The 18063-nt window shown below is 55.3% G+C and overlaps 1 protein-coding gene across 2 annotated transcripts; it reads right to left on the bottom strand.

Moving 5' to 3' along the window:
- Nucleotides 1-9294: 9294 nt before the first annotated feature.
- On the bottom strand, nucleotides 9295-16498 carry LOC142063078 (interferon lambda receptor 1-like). Of its 2 annotated transcripts, none has more exons than XM_075106449.1 (8): nucleotides 16246-16498; nucleotides 15809-15980; nucleotides 15230-15350; nucleotides 14250-14425; nucleotides 13021-13199; nucleotides 12388-12541; nucleotides 11954-12078; nucleotides 9295-11426 (listed from the first exon to the last, which is right to left on the bottom strand). In XM_075106449.1, the coding sequence occupies exons 2-8, from the start codon at nucleotides 15861-15863 to the stop codon at nucleotides 10629-10631; spliced, it is 1608 nt and encodes a 535-aa protein (XP_074962550.1). In that variant the 5' UTR covers nucleotides 15864-15980; nucleotides 16246-16498; the 3' UTR covers nucleotides 9295-10628. The 2 variants fall into 2 exon arrangements, with proteins under 2 accessions (XP_074962550.1, XP_074962549.1); XM_075106448.1 differs by having other exon boundaries at nucleotides 9295-11429; nucleotides 16246-16384.
- Nucleotides 16499-18063: the final 1565 nt, after the last annotated feature.

Genomic DNA, 18063 nt, shown 5'->3' with positions numbered 1-18063 from the left:
AGTGGTGGGTCAGGTCCCAGGACCCACTGGGGGCTGGGCACTCACCTCCCTTGCTGGATTGTTGAGGGGCCTGGTCTGTCTCTGGCTCTAGAGCTCACCCACTGCCACCATCTTCCAGAGGACTGCATCAAGGTCTTCTACCTGCTGTGGCACAGCAGCCCCATCATGCGTGTGCTGTGCCCATCTGGCAAAAGCAGCCCCCAAACCCCTTCCCCTCACTGCCCAACCAGGGAGGGAAGCAGTGTCAGCACCCAAGTGGGACTGCCTCTGTCCACATTTACTGGCCAACAGGGATGGGGTTTGCCGGGACCTTGTGGGGAGCTGGCCCATGGGATTCCCCTGCCCAGCGGCACCTCCCTCAGCCACCCTCCTCTAGGCCAGAGAGGCACCCCCACTAACCAAGTGGTTGGGGACATCCTCCTGGAGAGTGCTTCTATTTCCTGGGAAAAAAAATATATATGAAATGCCATGAACAGGCAGGGTCTATGGGTCCAGCATGGGGGGTAGAAGCCAAAGGAAGGTATGTCAGAAGGAGAGGGGGCAGAACCATCATGTGCTTCTCTCCGTGCTCCCCTGGGGGTACCTAATCTGCAGCACTCCTTTGTCCTGGATGCAACCCTTCACCTCTTCAAGAGCATCCTAGTGCTTGCCTCCCTCCACGTGTGCCCTCACACCAGCCCCATCCTTGTGTCTGGATCACCTTGAGCTCTGGGACTCACCTTTGCTACGAGCTGGTTTCTGGTTCACTCCTTCCCCCAGTGCAGACAGAGGCTGGTTCAGGTTCCTGGATGGCTGGAGTCCTGCTAGAGGCTTGCTATCAGCCATGAAGCCAACTGCACTGGCAGCCAGGTTAAAATCCATCAGCCTAAGGTCTGGGTTGAATGAGGAAACACCGACAAAGACAAATTGGCTCATTCAAGGTGCGCTTGTTGTCCTTAGGCAGTGGGATGGAGAGCCTGAGCATGGCCTAGAGATCCTGAGAATGACAGGCAAGTTGTTTGAGGGGGACTAGGGTTCGTCTCCCCACCTGGCTGTATGTGCCAGCCTGGGCTAGGAGTCAAAGCACTGGCCATGGCACTGCAGGTGTGGCCTCAGTAGTGCTGAGCAGAGGGGAAGGATCCCTCCCTCAACCTGCAGTGATGCTCCTGGTGCAGTCCAGGACACTGCTGGCTGCCTTTGCTGCAAGGGCATGTTGCTGGCTTATGGTCAACTTGGCAGTGACCAGGACAGCCCTGGCACGTCCTGGTGCCTGGGGTTGTTCCTCCCCAGGAGCAGGACTTGGCACTTCTCCTTGCTCAACTGCACAGGTCCTTCTCAGTCTATGTCTCCAGCCTGCCTGGGTCCCTGAGGACGGCAGCATGACCCTCTGGCGTTATCAGCTACTCCTCCCAGCTTTGCATCAACAGCAAACTTGCTGAGGGTGCACTCTGTCCCGCCATCCAGGTCATTAATGAAGATGTTAAACAGAACCATCCCCAGTACTGGCCCTCAGGATGCACCACTAGTGACCGGCCCCAAGCTGGACTTTGTGCCACGGATCTCAGCCAGTTTTCAACCCACCTCACTGTCCACTCATCTAACCTGGACTTTGTCATCTTGTCTATGAGGATGCTATGGGAGACGGTGCCAAAAGCTGAGGCAAACAACATCCGCTGCCTGGTGTTGCCTTCAGCATGGCTGCAACAGGCAGGTGGAGAAGGTCCCCATTAGCTACCAGGGTTCCCCCCGCCACGGAAGACCCTCTGAGGGTACCTCTGCAGCACCCCTTCCTGGCCTCACTTAGGCAGGCTGCTGCACTGGTGGGAGCTGCAAAGGGTTAAGTCCAGACCCCCATTATCCCAGGTAACACCTCAGATAAGGGTGAGCAGAAGTCTTGCCCATGAGTCTGTCCCATGGCCTGTCTGTATAGCTCTGAGGAAAGGGATAGTCTAAGGTCACCACAAAAACAAACATTAGACATATGGCTACGACTAAGGCAACAAGTCCCTTGCTGACTAATTGTGTTTAACTGGAAACCAGCTGGTGTGTCAGGGGCTTTCCATCATCTCACCCTTTGACCCATCCCTCCTCCAGTGCCTGCCTGTGCACAGCCCCCAGGAAGCTCTCACCAAGCTCTGGGAGCTAAGCAATCCCAAGCACTTGGCCTTGTATTTCCTTTGCCTCAGACACGCTAAGGTCAATCTGCTAAAGCTCTGGAAGTCCCCATGAGTCAGCGAAGTGACAAGAGGAGCCCCTGTGCCTGCTCATTTCCCAGAAGCACCAGGCAGTGTGCTTTGCCAGGGCTGCTTGCAGGGGCTGCGCAAGCGGATCATGGGGCTGGGGTCATGCTTTCCTTCGGGGCTCAAGCTCTGCCCAAGTGCCTTTTTCTCCAGCATCAGGAAGCCCAGAGCATCTAAACTGGTGCTTACCCCATTGGTCAGTACCAGCACGTATGGACCAGGACCACAGGGTGGATGGGAACGCATGTCATCAGCCCCAAGCCCAGCAGATGCTGCCTCTGCCGCCTGTGGTGCCCTGGGGCACTGGCCTGCACGCAGTGATGCACAGCAGGGCACCATGCTGCAGCAAAGCCTCCAGCACACAGTGCAGTCGGCCGGCATCACAATGCCAGGTCTCGCAGCTGTCAGGGAGGCTCATACCAGCCCTGTGACCATGACCAGGGCTCACCCCATCCCAGAGCATGACAGGCCACCCAGCATGCACCACTCACTCCACATGTGAGCTGCAATTCCCTCATGTCCACATAGGGTGTCAGAATAATATCTAGTCTAGAGAGATGCTTTGTTTGTATGCCCCAGGCTGGCTGATTCCCAGGACAATGTACCTGGACACGTCACCCAAACTCTGCTGTCTGCAGATCACAACAGCCAAAGCAGTCCCTTGGGTACAGGATGGTCTTCTCTTGTCCAACCTGGTCACACTAGGAATGGGTTTGACCCTGCTGGACATACACTACTCCTAACAAAACTGGGGAAAACCCTCCCCAGGCCAGAAGCTCTTTCTGCCCAGAGAGAAACAGGGGGAAGCTGTGCTGCTGTGCATGTCTGCCCAGCCAAGCCCCCGAGAAACACCCGATGCAAGCCACGTGGTTTGAGCCAGCATTCAGTGGCAGGCATGAAGTGGTGCACAGGGGCAAGCTGGGCTTTTGGGCACAGACACCCAAGTCAGTTGTCCTTACCTTGGGCACTATTGCCTTCAGGGTAGACAGGATAAGTGCTGATGCAGCAAGCCCCGAACAGTAGTGCCAAGGTGATGACCATCCTCTGGGAAGGCATCTTCTCTCCTTCTCCAAGCCTTGATGAATTTCCTAGGAGCCTGTGTGTGAAGGAGTGTGAGGCAGTTCTCTTTTATGTCCTCCAGCTGTCTGTGATCAATATGCTCTCATCAGGTGGGTTGTCTTTTCTGCTGGGTTGGCCATCCATCCTGATGACAGGAGACGACTGACCCTGCTCTCCCCCCAGTTTGATCTGTTGCTCTTGAATGAGGATACTTGATAAATGCTTGGCTGGGTTTTCAGAAGCACTGCTGTTTGTCGTGGCTGTGCTGGGGGAGGCAGTGCTACAGAAGGCTGGATAGGTTAACCATGCCTCTGGTGGGGTCTGGAGGAGGATCAGAAGAGAACATGGGGCCAACATTTGGAAAAAAACATGTGGATCCATGCTTCCTTTTTGCACGATCTTCCTCCCCAAGAGTTACCACATCTTCCACTCCTTTCACATCTCATGGCAACATGAGGGCAGTGGCAAAGCCTTTGGCCACCTGGGCATCCTGAGCTGATTCTCAGTGGGTGCCCTGGTCCCCAGTGACAGGGCTCAGCAAGTGACAAAGCTCATCCTCTGCAGATGGCAGCAGCCAGAGCTTCCTTGCTGGAACAGTATTTGATCTTGCTGGTGTCCAGAGGAGCCTCTCTCCTTATCCTAGAAGCTGGCGGTGCAGTTCCCCCTTCTAGAGGATGCATCTGTGAGGTCCAGGCTTTGGGACAATGGCTGCAAGGCCTCCATCCCTGGCTACCTTTTTTCCAGAGAGAAAAATATGGTGGGTATTTAACTCTAAGCCAAAACTACCAGCAAAACTACTCTGAATTGCACCGCATTCATATTGCTGTGAAGCCCAGCCTGAGTCCCTTCAGTCTGCAGTGACTTACTGGCCTGGATGTCCACAGCTGAATTCAGAGAAACCCAGATGAAACTGGTCCCTTTGGAGACCTCAGAGAGGACATCTTTGCTGTGACAGTAGCTCGCACCCTTGTTCATATAGTGCCATGCTTCTGGAGAGCAGCAAGGGAGAGTTTGACAGACAGGAGAAGATCTTAAGCTCTCAGGAGCTGCAGATCAACCTTGGGTGTTATTTGTGGGGGAGAGGAGACAGAAGGCCTCATCTGGTACCCTTTTCTACCCCTACCAACACTAGGGCTCAGCCAGGTTGAGCAGTACCTGCTTCAGAGGTGCCACAAGGAAAGTCCCTTTGAAATCTTGGTGGGAGATCTGTTTCTCAGTCCTTTGTGCCCTCTCCTCTTGTGGGGTGGGACATCATAGAGCTTTTCCTGAGGAAGATGGGACACGATGTTTGGGAGCCTGAGCATCTGTTTTTTAATCAAGAGGCTGACCACAAAACAGGGAGACAACAGTGTCTGCACACCCGGGTACAGGCTCTCATTTTTCATAAAGTGGTTGAAGGTGCATTAACAAGAGATCATTACTTCTGTCTGCAAATCACTGTCATAAGGTGAAGTGTTCATCCATCCCAACCAGCTACGCCACTCAGCTGGGACCTTTCTCCTGACAAAAATACATATCTAGCCTGTTTTCCAGCTGCTCCCATCCCCTGGACGCCAGGTTTCATGCCATGTAATGAAAGATCCTGGAGGCAGGCTCATCACTTTTGCTGTCAGGACATGGGCAGCAAGCACAGCCCAGAGAGAAAGCATGGAAACCCCCTGCAAACTCACACACGCATCACATGAGTTGATGTGCACTCAGCTTGAAGGGCAGCTCTGCCTGTGCATGTATCACTGGGCGCATGAGCGGTCTTCGTGGGCAGAGAGCTACAGGTCAGTGTGATCAGAGCAGTGCAAGGGGAGCGGGAAGGCATTGGGCTGAACCACCTAGTCCACTCCTGTCCACAGACCAGAAATCCCTACATGTGCATCAGGAGGATGGGGAGCGCAGGGACCGGCCATATCTCAGACACCCTGTGTGAGCCCGCAGCTGGGAAGAGCAGGGGTGAGCTGTCACGATCCTCCATCCAACACAGGGGGTTTCATCCTGTGGAGCAAGGGGACCTGGTGACAGAGCTGGGTCACACATGGCTCTGTCTGCTTGGCTTCAGCACTGTGCCTGTGGCACCTCCTGAATGCAGACACTTGCCATGCATACCCAGACGAGGGTACTCCCAGACTAGCACATGAAGTAACAACAATTTGGCTCTGCAGCCTCCCAGCCCCAGAGCTTGGCCCTGGGGTGACCTGGGCACCCCCACTGCCCATCAGCACTCAGTGCTTGGGTCCCAACCTGCTGAGCTACTGACCAGGAAACTCCTGCATGGGGAGGAATCACACAGGTCTGAACCAACAAGCTCACATCTCTATAGCCTATAAACCCTGCAGCCCTCTCCATGCCCATGCCCCAAACACGTTATGCTTAGTCTCCAGCTTTTGGGGCTTCCACAGTCCCCACCCACATCCTGGTGGGGTTCCCAGCCAAGCCAAGCAGCCAAGACCACCCATCTCCTGAGCTGCTGGCCCAGCGCTGTGGGGCGAGATGCAGCAGGAGCCAGTGGCCTGGGTCACATGGCAGCTCAGACCTGTCAAACCATGAAGCCTTTTTGGGCTGAAGGATGTTGTCCAGCAGGACAGCTCTGACGCTGCTGCTCTGTGCCATTCTGGGGACCCACCTGGAGCTACAGAGCCATTGCAAAGGCATCTTTGCACAGGGGTGGCTGGATAACAGGGCCAGCGAGGCTGGGGTCCCACAGTCCCAGGTCCCTTGCCAGATACATAGGCACATGCCAGACAGTGCTTGGATTGGCTGCAAGGATTTGGGTGGCTCTGGGCTGTCCCAGAGTGATGGCAGGGCAGCTGCAGTAACAGGCAGGATGGAGAGCAGGCAGAGCAGGGTGGGCAGATGGCCACAGCAGATCCAGGAGGTGGGCTGCAGCCCAAGATTCTGCTCTCTGCATCTCTGCCACTCATGGCTTTCGAAGGCAAATAGGGATCTTCCTTCATTTTGGCAGCCTGCAAAATATTAGAGCTTAATTTTTCCCTGTCATTTCAGGAGCTGCAGTCTCCCTTGGGTTTGTTAGGTGCAATGTTTCCTATGTGGTGGCTGCAAAAGTCCCATTAGCCCCCGCATAGCAATTTTCCACTCGCCAATACTTTTATAGGCTGGCAGCTCAGCTCTCTGAGAATTAGTAATAAGAAATACCCTCTTGCATAGTCTTAAAACTGCTGTTTCTAATAAAGAGCTGTTTTCAGCTGCATACCTCTTATTGCTTTGATCTGGTACCGGCAGAAGCTGAAAACACTGCAAATGGCACAGAGAGCATCAAGGAATGAGCCTGTCGATCATGGTGAGTCAGAGCTTTCACAAACCTCCGCATCAGATACCTCCAGGCACAGTATTGTGGCCATGTGCCTGAGGCCAGCATGAGAAACAGCATCTGACCTCCGGGATGATGGGCGCTGCGGGGCTGTGCTGGAGGTCTGAGGACCCATTACTGGCTCACCCAACTCCAGGCTGTGGAGGCAGCGTGGGATGCCTGTGAGCACAAGGTGGGAGCCAGGAGCATGCACGTGCCTGAGTGCTGCAGCAGTGATGGAGGGACCGAGCCAGGCATCCTGATGCACAGGCTTGGCTGGGGCTGAGGGACTGCCCCTGGGCTCAGATCCATCGTCCCACACAACGCCATCCTGCTCAATGCGTAACCCCTGGCCAGGCAGGCTGGAGCGGGGTGTAATCCAGACACACACCACCCAGACCCTGAGCTGTGCACAGTGGTGGCAGGTCTCTGCTGGGGCATGCCGGGACCTCACCCCCACAGTGAGCATAACACCCTCTTGCTGCAGCTCTGCAGAACGCCACAAGCCGCTCACTTCTCTGAGGTGAAGCAAAAATCCCCCTCTCGCATCCACTCGGAAACTTCAGCTGCTAAAATGCCATCTTGAAATGTCATGAGCCTTTTGCCTTTTTCCACTGTGCATGAACATCTCTGTTTCATACAGCACAGATACATCTCAGCTGCTTCAACCACCCCCAGGGCCAGGGTAAGTCCCTGCCGCTAGTGAGTAACTCTCCTGAATCACCCGTGGGGATCCCAGCACGGTTGCCCTGTGAAAAAGTCAGAAAAGAGCTGTTTTTCTTTCAATCTTTAAAGACTTGGCAGGCCATTATAAAAGCACTGGCTGTGTCCTGGCATGAGCCCAGCATCCAACAACAAGATGGCCATGGGAGCCAGTTTAGTCCCACTATGCTGGGCCAGCACCTCCCAGCAAACAACCCAGGTCTTGGCTGGTACAGCACAGGCTGGACTGGCATGATGCACACTCTTTGCTTGGCCTGGAGGACCTCAAGCTCAGGATTCAGCTTCTTCCCAGAGTCTAATGGCACAAACAAGAGTGCAGCTTTGACTGATGCTCCTGCTGAATGGTTCCTTGCAAATGCCCTACCACCACACAATGACCTTCAGGAGTGGTGCTGGGGCTGGAGGCCCCATTGGCCCTGCCAGGGATGAGGCAGTCAGTCCAACAGGGCTTCACACGCCTAGGGTTTTGACTGACCTTGAGACACATTGGAGATTATGAAGCACAAAGGGGATGGTGACCAGATACCACAAAGAATGATGGGAAGAGAGCAAGACCTTGGCATGTCATCTCTGATCACTCCTAAAACACAGCCCCAACCTCCTTGTTTTGCTGGCCAAACACTCCCATCACCAAGGACAGTCCAGGACTGCTCTGGGGTGCTCAGAGTTGTGCATCCACAACTCCACCTTCAGAAGTTTTCAAGGCCAGACTGGAAAAGACCTGGTCAACCTTGTCTGGCTTCAGGTTGCTGACCCTACTCCAAGCAAGATGAGATTGCTCCCACAGTTCCTTTCCAACCTTGATATGCCATGCCGGGACATGGCACCACTTCTGCTGGGCTCGCTGCCTGCAGCCAGCCTCCTGGCAGTATGAACATGCCTGCCTTTCTGCACAGCTGCGGCACCGCACTGCTCCAAACCTCAGCTCCCTGTGCAAAATCTGCATCTCCTGAACACCACCTGTGAGGAGACAGCTTGGCATTAGCCATCTCCACGTGACCAATGCACAGATGTGCTCCCTGGCACAGACTTAAAGCGGTTTTTTTTTTAGGGCTCATCGCAGGCTGCAGCTGTGATACTGGCCAGCTGCAAATGCTCACATTGCTGAGACTCTTGCGTGGGCACACGTGGCCAAAGGAAATGCAGTGGTCCAGCTCTGAAAGAGCTCAGCAGTCCAATACAGAGCACAATGAACATAGTTTATGAAACCAGACCAACAGAATCAAGAGGTTAGGCTAGAATAGAGACCAAAGGAAGATGCAGAGAACTGTGGGGAGGAAGGGAATAAGCTGTCCCCTGGGGAACAGGACAGGAAACCACAACACTGAAAAGTACAATGTGTCCTTGGGGAAAGCATTAGTAGAGAAATGGACAATTTGCAGGGAAAAGCGGTGTCTCCACTCCCACAGGTCTTGAAACAGAATCAGGACACATATCTTGGGCTCTTCTCAAGAAGCGCAATCACTCTGAGGTTCCTATTCACCTGCTGGCAGGATGGTGTGGCCACGGGGCCACAGAGGAGGAAAAGCAGGCGCATGGTTTTGGCTATCTGAGCTTTGGCAAAGCAGTCAGAACTATAGATCAAATGCCTCAAAAAGATTCAAATTAAAAAAAAAAAAAATTGGGATGGTGGGAGGGAACATTTTGCTTGGTATTTACAGATTGCACTGTTTCATCTCCTGTGTTTGCCTCAAAATCTCAACTCCTCTGAAGTCTGCATGGGAGAACTCTTCTGGCGTGGCTTTTGGTTTGCTTTCTAAACACCTGAAAATTAAAAAGGCCATTTTACATGACCCAAAATGATGGCAGATACCCACATTTTCATCTTATCAAAAAAAGAAAGTGAAACAAATTAAGGAAAATCAGACCCTTGTTTCAGCTGAGCCTAAGGGGAACTTTGGTGGCAGCAAACAGCATGTGGGTAACAGGCATGGTCCTTCAAGCAGCCCTTGGGACCCTCTCTCTCTGGTTTTTTTTTTTTTTTTTATTAAATTCAGCTCAATCTATTTAATACACTGTATATCCTTACATCATCACTAAGAGAGATTTTTTACTATTGAGATTCACAAAGCACAGCTGCCTGCTTTGGAAGCAGAGACAAAGCTGTCCCAGCAGCATCGCTGCCTGGGGGGAGGCACCCCTTTGCCCTGCTTTGGGAGCTCTCAATGGGGCTGCCCCATGGCCCCGCTCAGCTGCCAGAAAACCACAGTGGTGTTGCTGCAGGTCTCCGGCTGAGTCAGCTGTGGTGGCAGGGGAAGAGGAAGGCTGGCAGCCTGGCAGCGGGAGGGCAGAGTCACCCCTGGCAGGTTGCACAGCCAGGGTGTCAGGGATGACGCACGGGATTGAAATGTAGCTCCCCAGGGCTAGCAGAGCTGTCCCCTCCACCAGACGGCTGGATGCTGGACACCAACTTCTCACCTGTTCCCAAATCTGGCTTAAATCTTGTGAGTCCGAGAGCCTGGATTTGTCCCGCAGAGCTGGAATTCGCCAATCCTAGACCACTGCAAAGAACAATGCTGCCTGACACCAGGAAGAGGGTTTCCCCTTGCCTCGGTGGCTGCAGGCACAGGGTCACAAACACATTCCAGAAAGACAGCCGCAGGGCAGGGCTCCTCAGAAGTAAATTGCCCTGGTGCTAGTAGAAGGAATAATAAAACTATCCAGCAGTTGCTGAAGAACCAGCTTTTTCCCCACATGACAGCAACATGCAGACCAGCTGTGGGTCTAATTTTCTCCCAGGGAAACCCCAAGTTTTCCTAGCACCTTTCCAAGATGCTGCTTAGGCAGGGCAGTGCTCATTCTGTAACACAGAAAGAATAAGCACAGAAGCCAGTTTTCCCTAATAAATTAGTGTTATTTAAAAAACAGCTCCAGTGCACAATCAGTTTTTCCAGAGAAGTAAAAGAAAAATCCAAGCCTCCTCTTTCATTAGAGGTTTATATATATATATATGAGTATATATATAAATTTGCATTAGTATATATACTGCACACACACATATAGACACATATAGATGGATAAATAGATAAAAGTTTTGGGGCTTCAACTTTGGTATGTATTCCTTATACTTTGGTTAAAGAGCAACAAAACCGCAGAGGGAAGCTCTGACGACACTGATCTCATCCCTCCACGGCAGCCCTGCCTGGAGCTAGCGCTGCCTGGAGCTTGCCCATGCCTGCCCGCATGAGAGCCTGCCCCAGTCCTGTCCCCAGCAAGGCATAGGCAGGTCTGAGCAGGCAGCCATCGTGGCAAGGGCAGCTCTGGGCAGCACCTCGAGCTCTGCGTGATGCTGTGTGCCCGGCAGCCCCTGGCATGCCCCTGCCTGCCTGCTATGGCTCGCCGTCAACTGGGGGACGCAGCTCATAGCCGGAGAAGGCAGCTGCCCGCAGGATGTTGGGGGGCAACTGGGGCAGCTGGCAGGGGCTGGGGAGGGGGATGCCCAGTGCTGCCTGCTCCGAGTCACCCTGCTGCACAGTGCTGTCACCTGGCTGTGGCTCAGTCCCACAGGCATGTGGGGGCTGGAGAGCATGGACGAGTTGTCCTCCATCCTCCTCCTCACTAGCCGGCAGCTTCACGGAGCTGAGCGGTACGCAGTGCCCTGCCATGCCAAGGCTCTCCCGCAGGTCCTCCTGGCTGAAGCTCCTGCCTGGTGTGGGCAGAGGAAGGCAGCTGCCTGCTCCCAGGGCTGGGCACTGGCATTTAGAATAAAGCTGGAGGTGCAGCGAGAGCCATGTCTTGGATGTCTGGTAGTCCCCGTCACCTGTGTAGCTGTCTCTGGTCAGACCCACTGGCACCGGCTGCTCCACCGCACTGTCCCCATCACATGCCTCCCCATCCTCCTCCAGCTGCAGTGAGACCCGGGAGCCCAAGGCATGCCCCAGCTGGCTGTGGGTGCAGGATGGGTCCCTTCCCTCGTGGCAGTCTGGCCCAAACCCGTTGGCACAGTAGCCACTCATGTCCTGGGAAAGGCTTTCTCTGAGGAGCAGCTGGACTGCAGGCATCGTCTGCTCAGCTGCAGGTGGCCCACGGGAGGAGAGCATGGCTGGCAGAAGAAGGGCGAGTGAGTCCTCCTTGAGCTCAAGGGTGGGCACCATGATGGTCACACTCAGGTCCCCGTTCAGGAGAGCCTGCTGGGAAACAAGCAGTGAAGCAGTCAGCCTCAGCTTGCTGAAACCTCCACTAGCCTGGGGGTGATGCACTGCGCACCCGAGGGAAGGGAATAGTCTCAGACAGCCTGTCTCCATGCTCACACATGGGAGAAATGAGGGCAGAGCAGTGAGGGGCTGCATCTCACTCAGGCCAGACTGTCCCAGGATGCTGGCCCCACTGTTTGCTTCTCTTCCCATCTTTCTCCCCTTCAAGCTGTTGTAAATGGACATGCAGCCAGCAAAGGCCAACTGCCTAAAGTAGGAGCTCCTAACACTGAGGGCCACACTCACAGGCTACATGCTGCCTGAGACACTCTCTCCCAGTGTCACCCATGGCTGACTGATGCATCCCACCCACATCTTCTCCCATGCAGCAAGGCCTGGGGGTATGGTGGGTCGAACAGCAGGGGAGGCACCTGGGCACCGAGATGGGTTTGGTGGAGGGAAGGAGGTGCTGAGCCCCCTGAAAATGCAGGGTGGAGGCTGGAGGAGGATTGTTCACTCACAAGTGTTTTCGGGAGGTGCATCTCCGAGGGTCTGGGGAAGACGTGCAGCTGGACAAAGCAGAGCCCGGCCAGGGTCAGCAGCAGGAAGATGCTACTCAGTATGGCAAGGACGACCCAGGGAAAGCCTGCCAGGAGGTCACAACAGGCTGAGGGGTGGAAGGACCCTAACTGGCATCCCCCGCAGCCTGCCCTACACCAGCGCTTCCCCAGAGCCCCTGTAGCAGGCTGGGATGTTCAAGGAGGAGATGCGGGGCAAGCCCAAGGCAGATGGCAAGAGAGCATCTCCCAACAAAGGTCCCCACAGGGCGTTACTGGGCCAACAACCCCGACCAGAACGGCTGGGGGGTGAGTGACCCACACCTCCACATGTGTCTGTGCCACGAGTGGGACCTGAGGTACCACCACAGTGCTTGAGCCAGTGAGAGAGCTCCTACCTACAGGACCCGCTGGTGTCACCATGCACTGCTTGGCCTCCCGGCTCTGCTCGCCGGTCATGTCCGCGGCCACTGTCTGGATGCAGTACTGTGTGCTGGGCTTCAGGTACTTGAAGGTGCATGGTGCTCCCTCCCTGCTCTGTTTGCAGGGAACCTGGAAGCAGAGGGGACATGTGGCCAAGGCAGCTGGAGGTGGGGTCTGTGCACTGCTCCACCACCCAGTGCAGCCTTGACACCCCACTTGCCCCATGGTGTGGAGCACAGACCCACCCTCTCTGCTCCTCAGCACCTCCAGCACTTGTTTCTTCACCCCAGGAGGTGTTCAAGTCCCAGAGCATCTCATTAAACTCCTACTGCATGCTTTCATCTGAACAGAAGTTGTTAGAGGTTGTTCTTATTCATGCAGTCTAGAAGATGAAAGGGATGTCCTGCCACCCCCAGGTTGCAAGCCCCAAATTGGGAGTGCAAAGCATCTCACGCCCACTTGCACTGGCTGGGTGTGGGCAGGGCTGGGGCAACTCTACAGGCACAGGCACTACCACACCAACGCAACCGGACACAAGCACCTTTGCTGCACCAGGAAATCTTCTGGAAGTCCCGTGCCCTCCAAGCCTTGCCCACCCTGCCACATACCTGCTGGACGAGCGTGTTCCCTTCGTACAGATTCAGCCAGTACCACAGCTTCAGCAGCACTTCATCAACCGGCTGGTAAGAGCCAGTTTTGTTTCGGTAGGGAGTGAGCGGCATGATGATATTTACGCTGAGGATGTGACCCTGGAGCAGCCACGACAACTTGGGGGGGCCCACAATTGCTGCAGGGAGGGAAAAAAAATGGAGGAGGAAAATTGAGCCCTTCAGAAGAGAAGGCAGGCATCTCGTTTCTCTAGAAATGATGTTTTTCTTGTTGGACATCTCACTCCCAGCGCACAGAAACTTCCTCAGCTCCAGCCTGTGTCACTTTGTGCTGTGAAACTAGGTCTAGAAATGGCAGCCACCACATCTTTGTGACAGCCAGCACTGTTTCTTCTGCCTCCTCTGGTCACACCAGCACAGGCCAGGACAGACCTGCTAGCACCTCCGGCTCCCTGCTGCCAAGTACTTAATCGCTGAGCCATCAGACAACGCTATAGAGGCTCGCTGGGGAGTGCAGTGGTTTTTAGCTAAATGCATCTATTTCCATGCCAGTTGGATGCAGAGAGAATGAAAAAGGGAACCCAAATAGCCGATGTACATCCCATTTTATCCACTCACACGTTCAGTTCACCAGGACAACCCCCTGTTAGGTGCATTAGGGGAAGTTTTTCCTTCCTCCAAAAGACAGCTAGGCTTTTTGGGCAGGACAGCAAGTCTGTGACAGAGAGGAAGCATGTGCCTGCACTTCACAAGTGCGACAGCTAGGGCAAAGGCAGTGCTGGAGGGAGTACTCCTGCCTTCACCAGCCTATGCCAGCTTTACCTTGCTGGAAGAAAAATGCCCCTCACCCAGTATCTCCCAGACCCGTGGCAGGGACAAAGAGGGGATGCTTTTAAAAGGAAAGCCTGGAGGGGTATCCTCTTTCCCACCCCATCTCACTGCATTCTCCAGAGACCCGCGTTGTCGCAGTTCCTTGGTGGCCTGGGGCCTCCCATCTATGGCCCTCACCTCACTGTGTCTCCTCCTCTGTCCCCTTGCTCTTCACCCAGTCCTTTTCCAGCAGCGCTGCTCCCATCCTTTTCCTCTGGTCAGGGCTCTTGGCACTTGTCCCAGCAGCATCGTCATATGATTTCCCACTGTATCCCACCAGGCCTCTCCAAGGACCCCATTCCCCATCACCCCCCCAAGGAAGAGCAGGAGCCCAGCTGAAGGAGCTTGCTGGTCCTTACTGTCTCGGTACGGCTGCAGCTCGCTGGAATAGGCCCACTTGGACAGCTCGCCTCTGGCCACCGCTCTCACCCTTGCCCAGTAGATATTGTAGATATCGTCAAAATACAGCTCACACACCCAGGAAGAGCCGGTGCTGTTCCCCCAGCAGGCATCTGCCTTGGTCCATTGAGAGGTTCTGCCCATGGAGAAAAATGCAGGGATTTCTCCTTCTTGGCATCTTCCTAGCCAAAAAGGAAGGCTGCCTAGCTATTGCCATCCTGTCCGAGTGGAAAGGGTGGGAGAGCACAGATATTGGCCAACAGCATCCTGGGCTGGATTAGAAAGAGCATTGCCAGCAACTCAAGTCCCCTCTTATCAGCACTGGTGGGATGGCACCTGGAGTGCTGTGCCCTGACCTGTGCTCTCCTCTACAAGAAAAAAACATGTCCACGCCAGAGAGAGCCCACCGAAGGGCCAAAAAGGTGACCGAGGGGTTGAGGCACCAGTGGTATCAGGGAGGCTGAGTGAGCAGGGACTACTTAGCCTCAAAAGAAGGTGGTTTAGGGTGGGGGGGTCTTATCAATGTGACGGAGTAAAGAAAGTGGAGACTTCTCAGCGGTGCCCAATGAAAGGACAAGAGGCAGCAGGCACAGGTTGAAATACAGGAAATTCCATTTAAGCATGAGGGGAAAAAAACCTCAAAACCCAAAAGCAACCCCCTTTTTTTTTACTGGGAAGGTGACTAGGAAAGGCAACAGGTTCCCAGGCAGGTTGTGGAGACTCCATCCTTGAAGGTGGTCAAAACCCAACAGGACACAGTCCTCACCTGACCCTGCCTGAGCAGGGGTTGGATTCCATACTGCCTCATCTATTCTGTTACTCTATATTTATTGCCAGATAATAATCCTCTGCTACTGGGGGTCCCCCACAGCCCTCTGCCAAGGTGTAGCGGGGACAAGCCACCTCTTCCCCTTCCTCCCCACTGCACTGCCCCACCTACCGTGTCCTCCACTCCACCTGGTACGTGGCATCGCTGGGTGAGCCAGGGTCCGGCTCCCACTGCAGGCAAACATGGAAGTTTTGTGCTTGCAGCCTCACGTTCCGCGGAGGCAATGGTGTGCCTGGGGAGGGCGGAAGCAGAGGGGTGTCAGGCAGCATTGCTCTGCTCTGTGGGGGTCTGATTCTTGGCCGCTCACCACTTGGCCCCGCTGCATGGGTCTCCCCACTTTGCATAGGCATCGAGGGGCCTCCCCCCATCTTCAGTCCCACAAAGGCAAACACCAGCTCCCTGCCAGGCTCAGGCAAGAGCTGGCTGCCAGTGTGGCGCTCAGCATCCGCATCCCACAAATCTCTTGCACACCCTGAAGCATCCTATGTGCAGTGCTGAGAAAGGCACCGACACCCTGACGTGGTTGCTGGTGACCCTGGGGTTTTCCTTCTCATTACACCTTGAAGGCTACTCAGTCCCCTCTTCCCTGCAGTTACCTTGGGTAGGTCTGAGAGTTGTCCCCATGCTTCTCCTCACCCTGCAGCCAGGGCCACCCCCAGCCTGCAACAGCAGCTCCAGAGCCGGACTTACCCTGGAGCAGGGTGCAGCTGGCCAGGAACAGAAGCAGGCTCAGGGCAGGGCTCATCCCGCTGCACCCCGTCCATCTGCCCCCAGCTCTACACTGCCATGTTGGGTGCCATGGTGAGAGGACGGGTGCGCTGGAGCTGTTCTGTCACCCACAAACACGACAGGCAGCCGGAACCTGGGATTAGAGTAAATATTTTTTTTTCTGATGCCGCGGCCGGCAACACCCACTGCAGGCATGCCTTGCACGCAGAGGCTGCGTGCCCAGCCGTGGCACAGAGGTGCCCGCTGCAGAGTGGCGGGGAATCCCCTGCTGCCCCCGGGATGGGGTGAAGCACCACTGGGGCAGATGCCCTCAGGGCATTGGTAACCAGGCCCGTGGGGACAGTGGGCAGCTGCCACGGCACTGTACAAGTGCTGCAGGGACCTTCTGCCGTACCCACCTCTAGCTGGTTCCTCATGGCATTTGGTCCCTCCTGAAAGGCAGTGAGAAGTCACGCTGCCGGTATCACTGCCGGTATCGCTGGGACGTGGGTCTGAGGAAGCTCCTGTCCTGATGCTCACCCTACTCTGGTGGTGACTCAGCCTTGCTCTGGGCATGACTCATACTGGTACAACCGGCAATACAGCCGCCGCAACACTCCCAGCCCTCCTGCAGCCTCCGTGGGACGGGGAGGGTGTCATGCATGCTGGCACCTGGTCAGGTGAAACAGAGTACCCTAGGCCACCCCCTTGGGTGCCATGCCCCAGGTAGAGCCCTCAGTCTGTGCGAGCCACAGCAGAGGCTGGTCCTTCTGGGCACCAGCATCCCAGCCCTGGGGGGACGCTGGGGCACTGCTATGGCATGTTACTGCCCCGCTTCCCCCCTCCCTTTCTCCAAAACCTGGCCAGTAGCTCTGTACCTTGGCCTTGCACCAGCACTCAGCTCCTGGGGAATTTTTTTCCCTGCTCTTGCCAGCTGTGAAGGTAACCTTGCTCTCCAGGGAGAGACGTGCAAGGGCTTTGAGGCCACCAATGCTGACCTCCCGGTCATGGGGACGTGTCTCCTGGTGAAGGCGGGGAGCCTGGGGCCACCTCCAGAGGCAGACAGGTGGGAACACCTTCTCGGCTGGACTGGATGACTGTACAGCTGACTTACTCCTGTTGATTGCCTCCTGCTTTTCTGGTTTTATACTGACTCTGCGTTAATGTTATGAATGCAACTGCCTTGGCAGGTGTGTATAAAATGCCTTCCCCATTTGTTCAGTCCCTTGCAAGCATCAGAGTTGGAATCAAAGAGAAGCAGCCAGCAAGCAAGGATGGGCAGCTGCACACCATGGGCCAGGGCCCCTAGCCCCGAGGCAAGACCTCCAAAATGCCAAAGTGCAGGTGGTGAGTTTATGGTTTCCCCCTGCCCTGACACTAAGCACAAGCCCTCCCGGCTTTGCAGCAGGCCCCTGGCAAAGGTGGCGGGCATTTCTCCCTGGAGAGAGAAGCAGCCCCCAGGACTTTTCCTGGGACTCATGGAGGTACAGAGCAGCAAGTCAGCAACCCAGGGAGACCCCAGGGCCCAGCTGCATGTGCGAGCACGGACAGGGCTGCTCCTGCTGCAGGAGGAAGCTCACTGGGGGCCAACACTTTTGCAGCAGGGAGGATGGCCACAGGATGGTCTCCACCAGCCCCTGCTGAGCCCAGCACAGCCATTTGCCATCTGTCTTTGCCAGAGGGAAAACCCCACCACTCCTCCCCATGTTGCGGTTTCTGTAAAATATGGTTTGGTGGCTACCCCATTGGCTGAGACCAAAGGGATCGATCCCCCTCTCCTCCGCGCATCCCCTCCTTCACCTGCATCCCCCGTCGCCGTGCTGCCCTGAAGCATCACAGTCCTCCCTACCTTGGGCCACGCAGTTGCTCATCTGGCCCGTTGTAACAGGAACACGCCGGAGCAAACAGTGCCACCCGCGCCCACCATGCTCTGCTAAGCACAACTGCCTTCAGCTCAGCAATCCCCCGTCAGAGAGCTCAGCAATCCCCCGTCAGAGCGCTCGCTGGAAGCATCATCAGGGTCTGCCCAGCTCCCAGGCTCCCTCCAGCTGAGGGACAGGGCCACATCCTCTGTGCCACCGCGCTGGGAGGCTGTAGGACACGTCCCACGGCATGACACGTGATTCAGTTTTGGTGGTTCGTACCTTTTTTCCTAGGTCAGGGTTTTTTTTTCTTCCTTCCTTGTTGACAGTGTCTCATCTGGTTGCAGGCTCCCAGGGCTAGCAGCCCTCGGCCAG

Source organism: Phalacrocorax aristotelis, chromosome 11 (assembly GCF_949628215.1).
Source record: "Phalacrocorax aristotelis chromosome 11, bGulAri2.1, whole genome shotgun sequence".
Taxonomy (NCBI): Eukaryota; Metazoa; Chordata; class Aves; order Suliformes; family Phalacrocoracidae; genus Phalacrocorax; species Phalacrocorax aristotelis.
This window is presented reverse-complemented; position numbering and strand designations above follow the sequence as displayed.

Coding starts and splice junctions, on each gene's coding strand:
- LOC142063078 (XM_075106448.1), bottom strand. CDS start 15,863: ATGAGCCCTGCCCTGAGCCTGCTTCTGTTCCTGGCCAGCTGCACCCTG. Junction 13,200..14,249: donor GCTGCAGCCGTACCGAGACA/GTAAGGACCAGC, acceptor CCCTCCCTGCAG/CAATTGTGGGCCCCCCCAAG. Junction 12,079..12,387: donor GACACCAGCGGGTCCTGTAG/GTAGGAGCTCTC, acceptor ACCTCCTGGCAG/GCTTTCCCTGGGTCGTCCTT.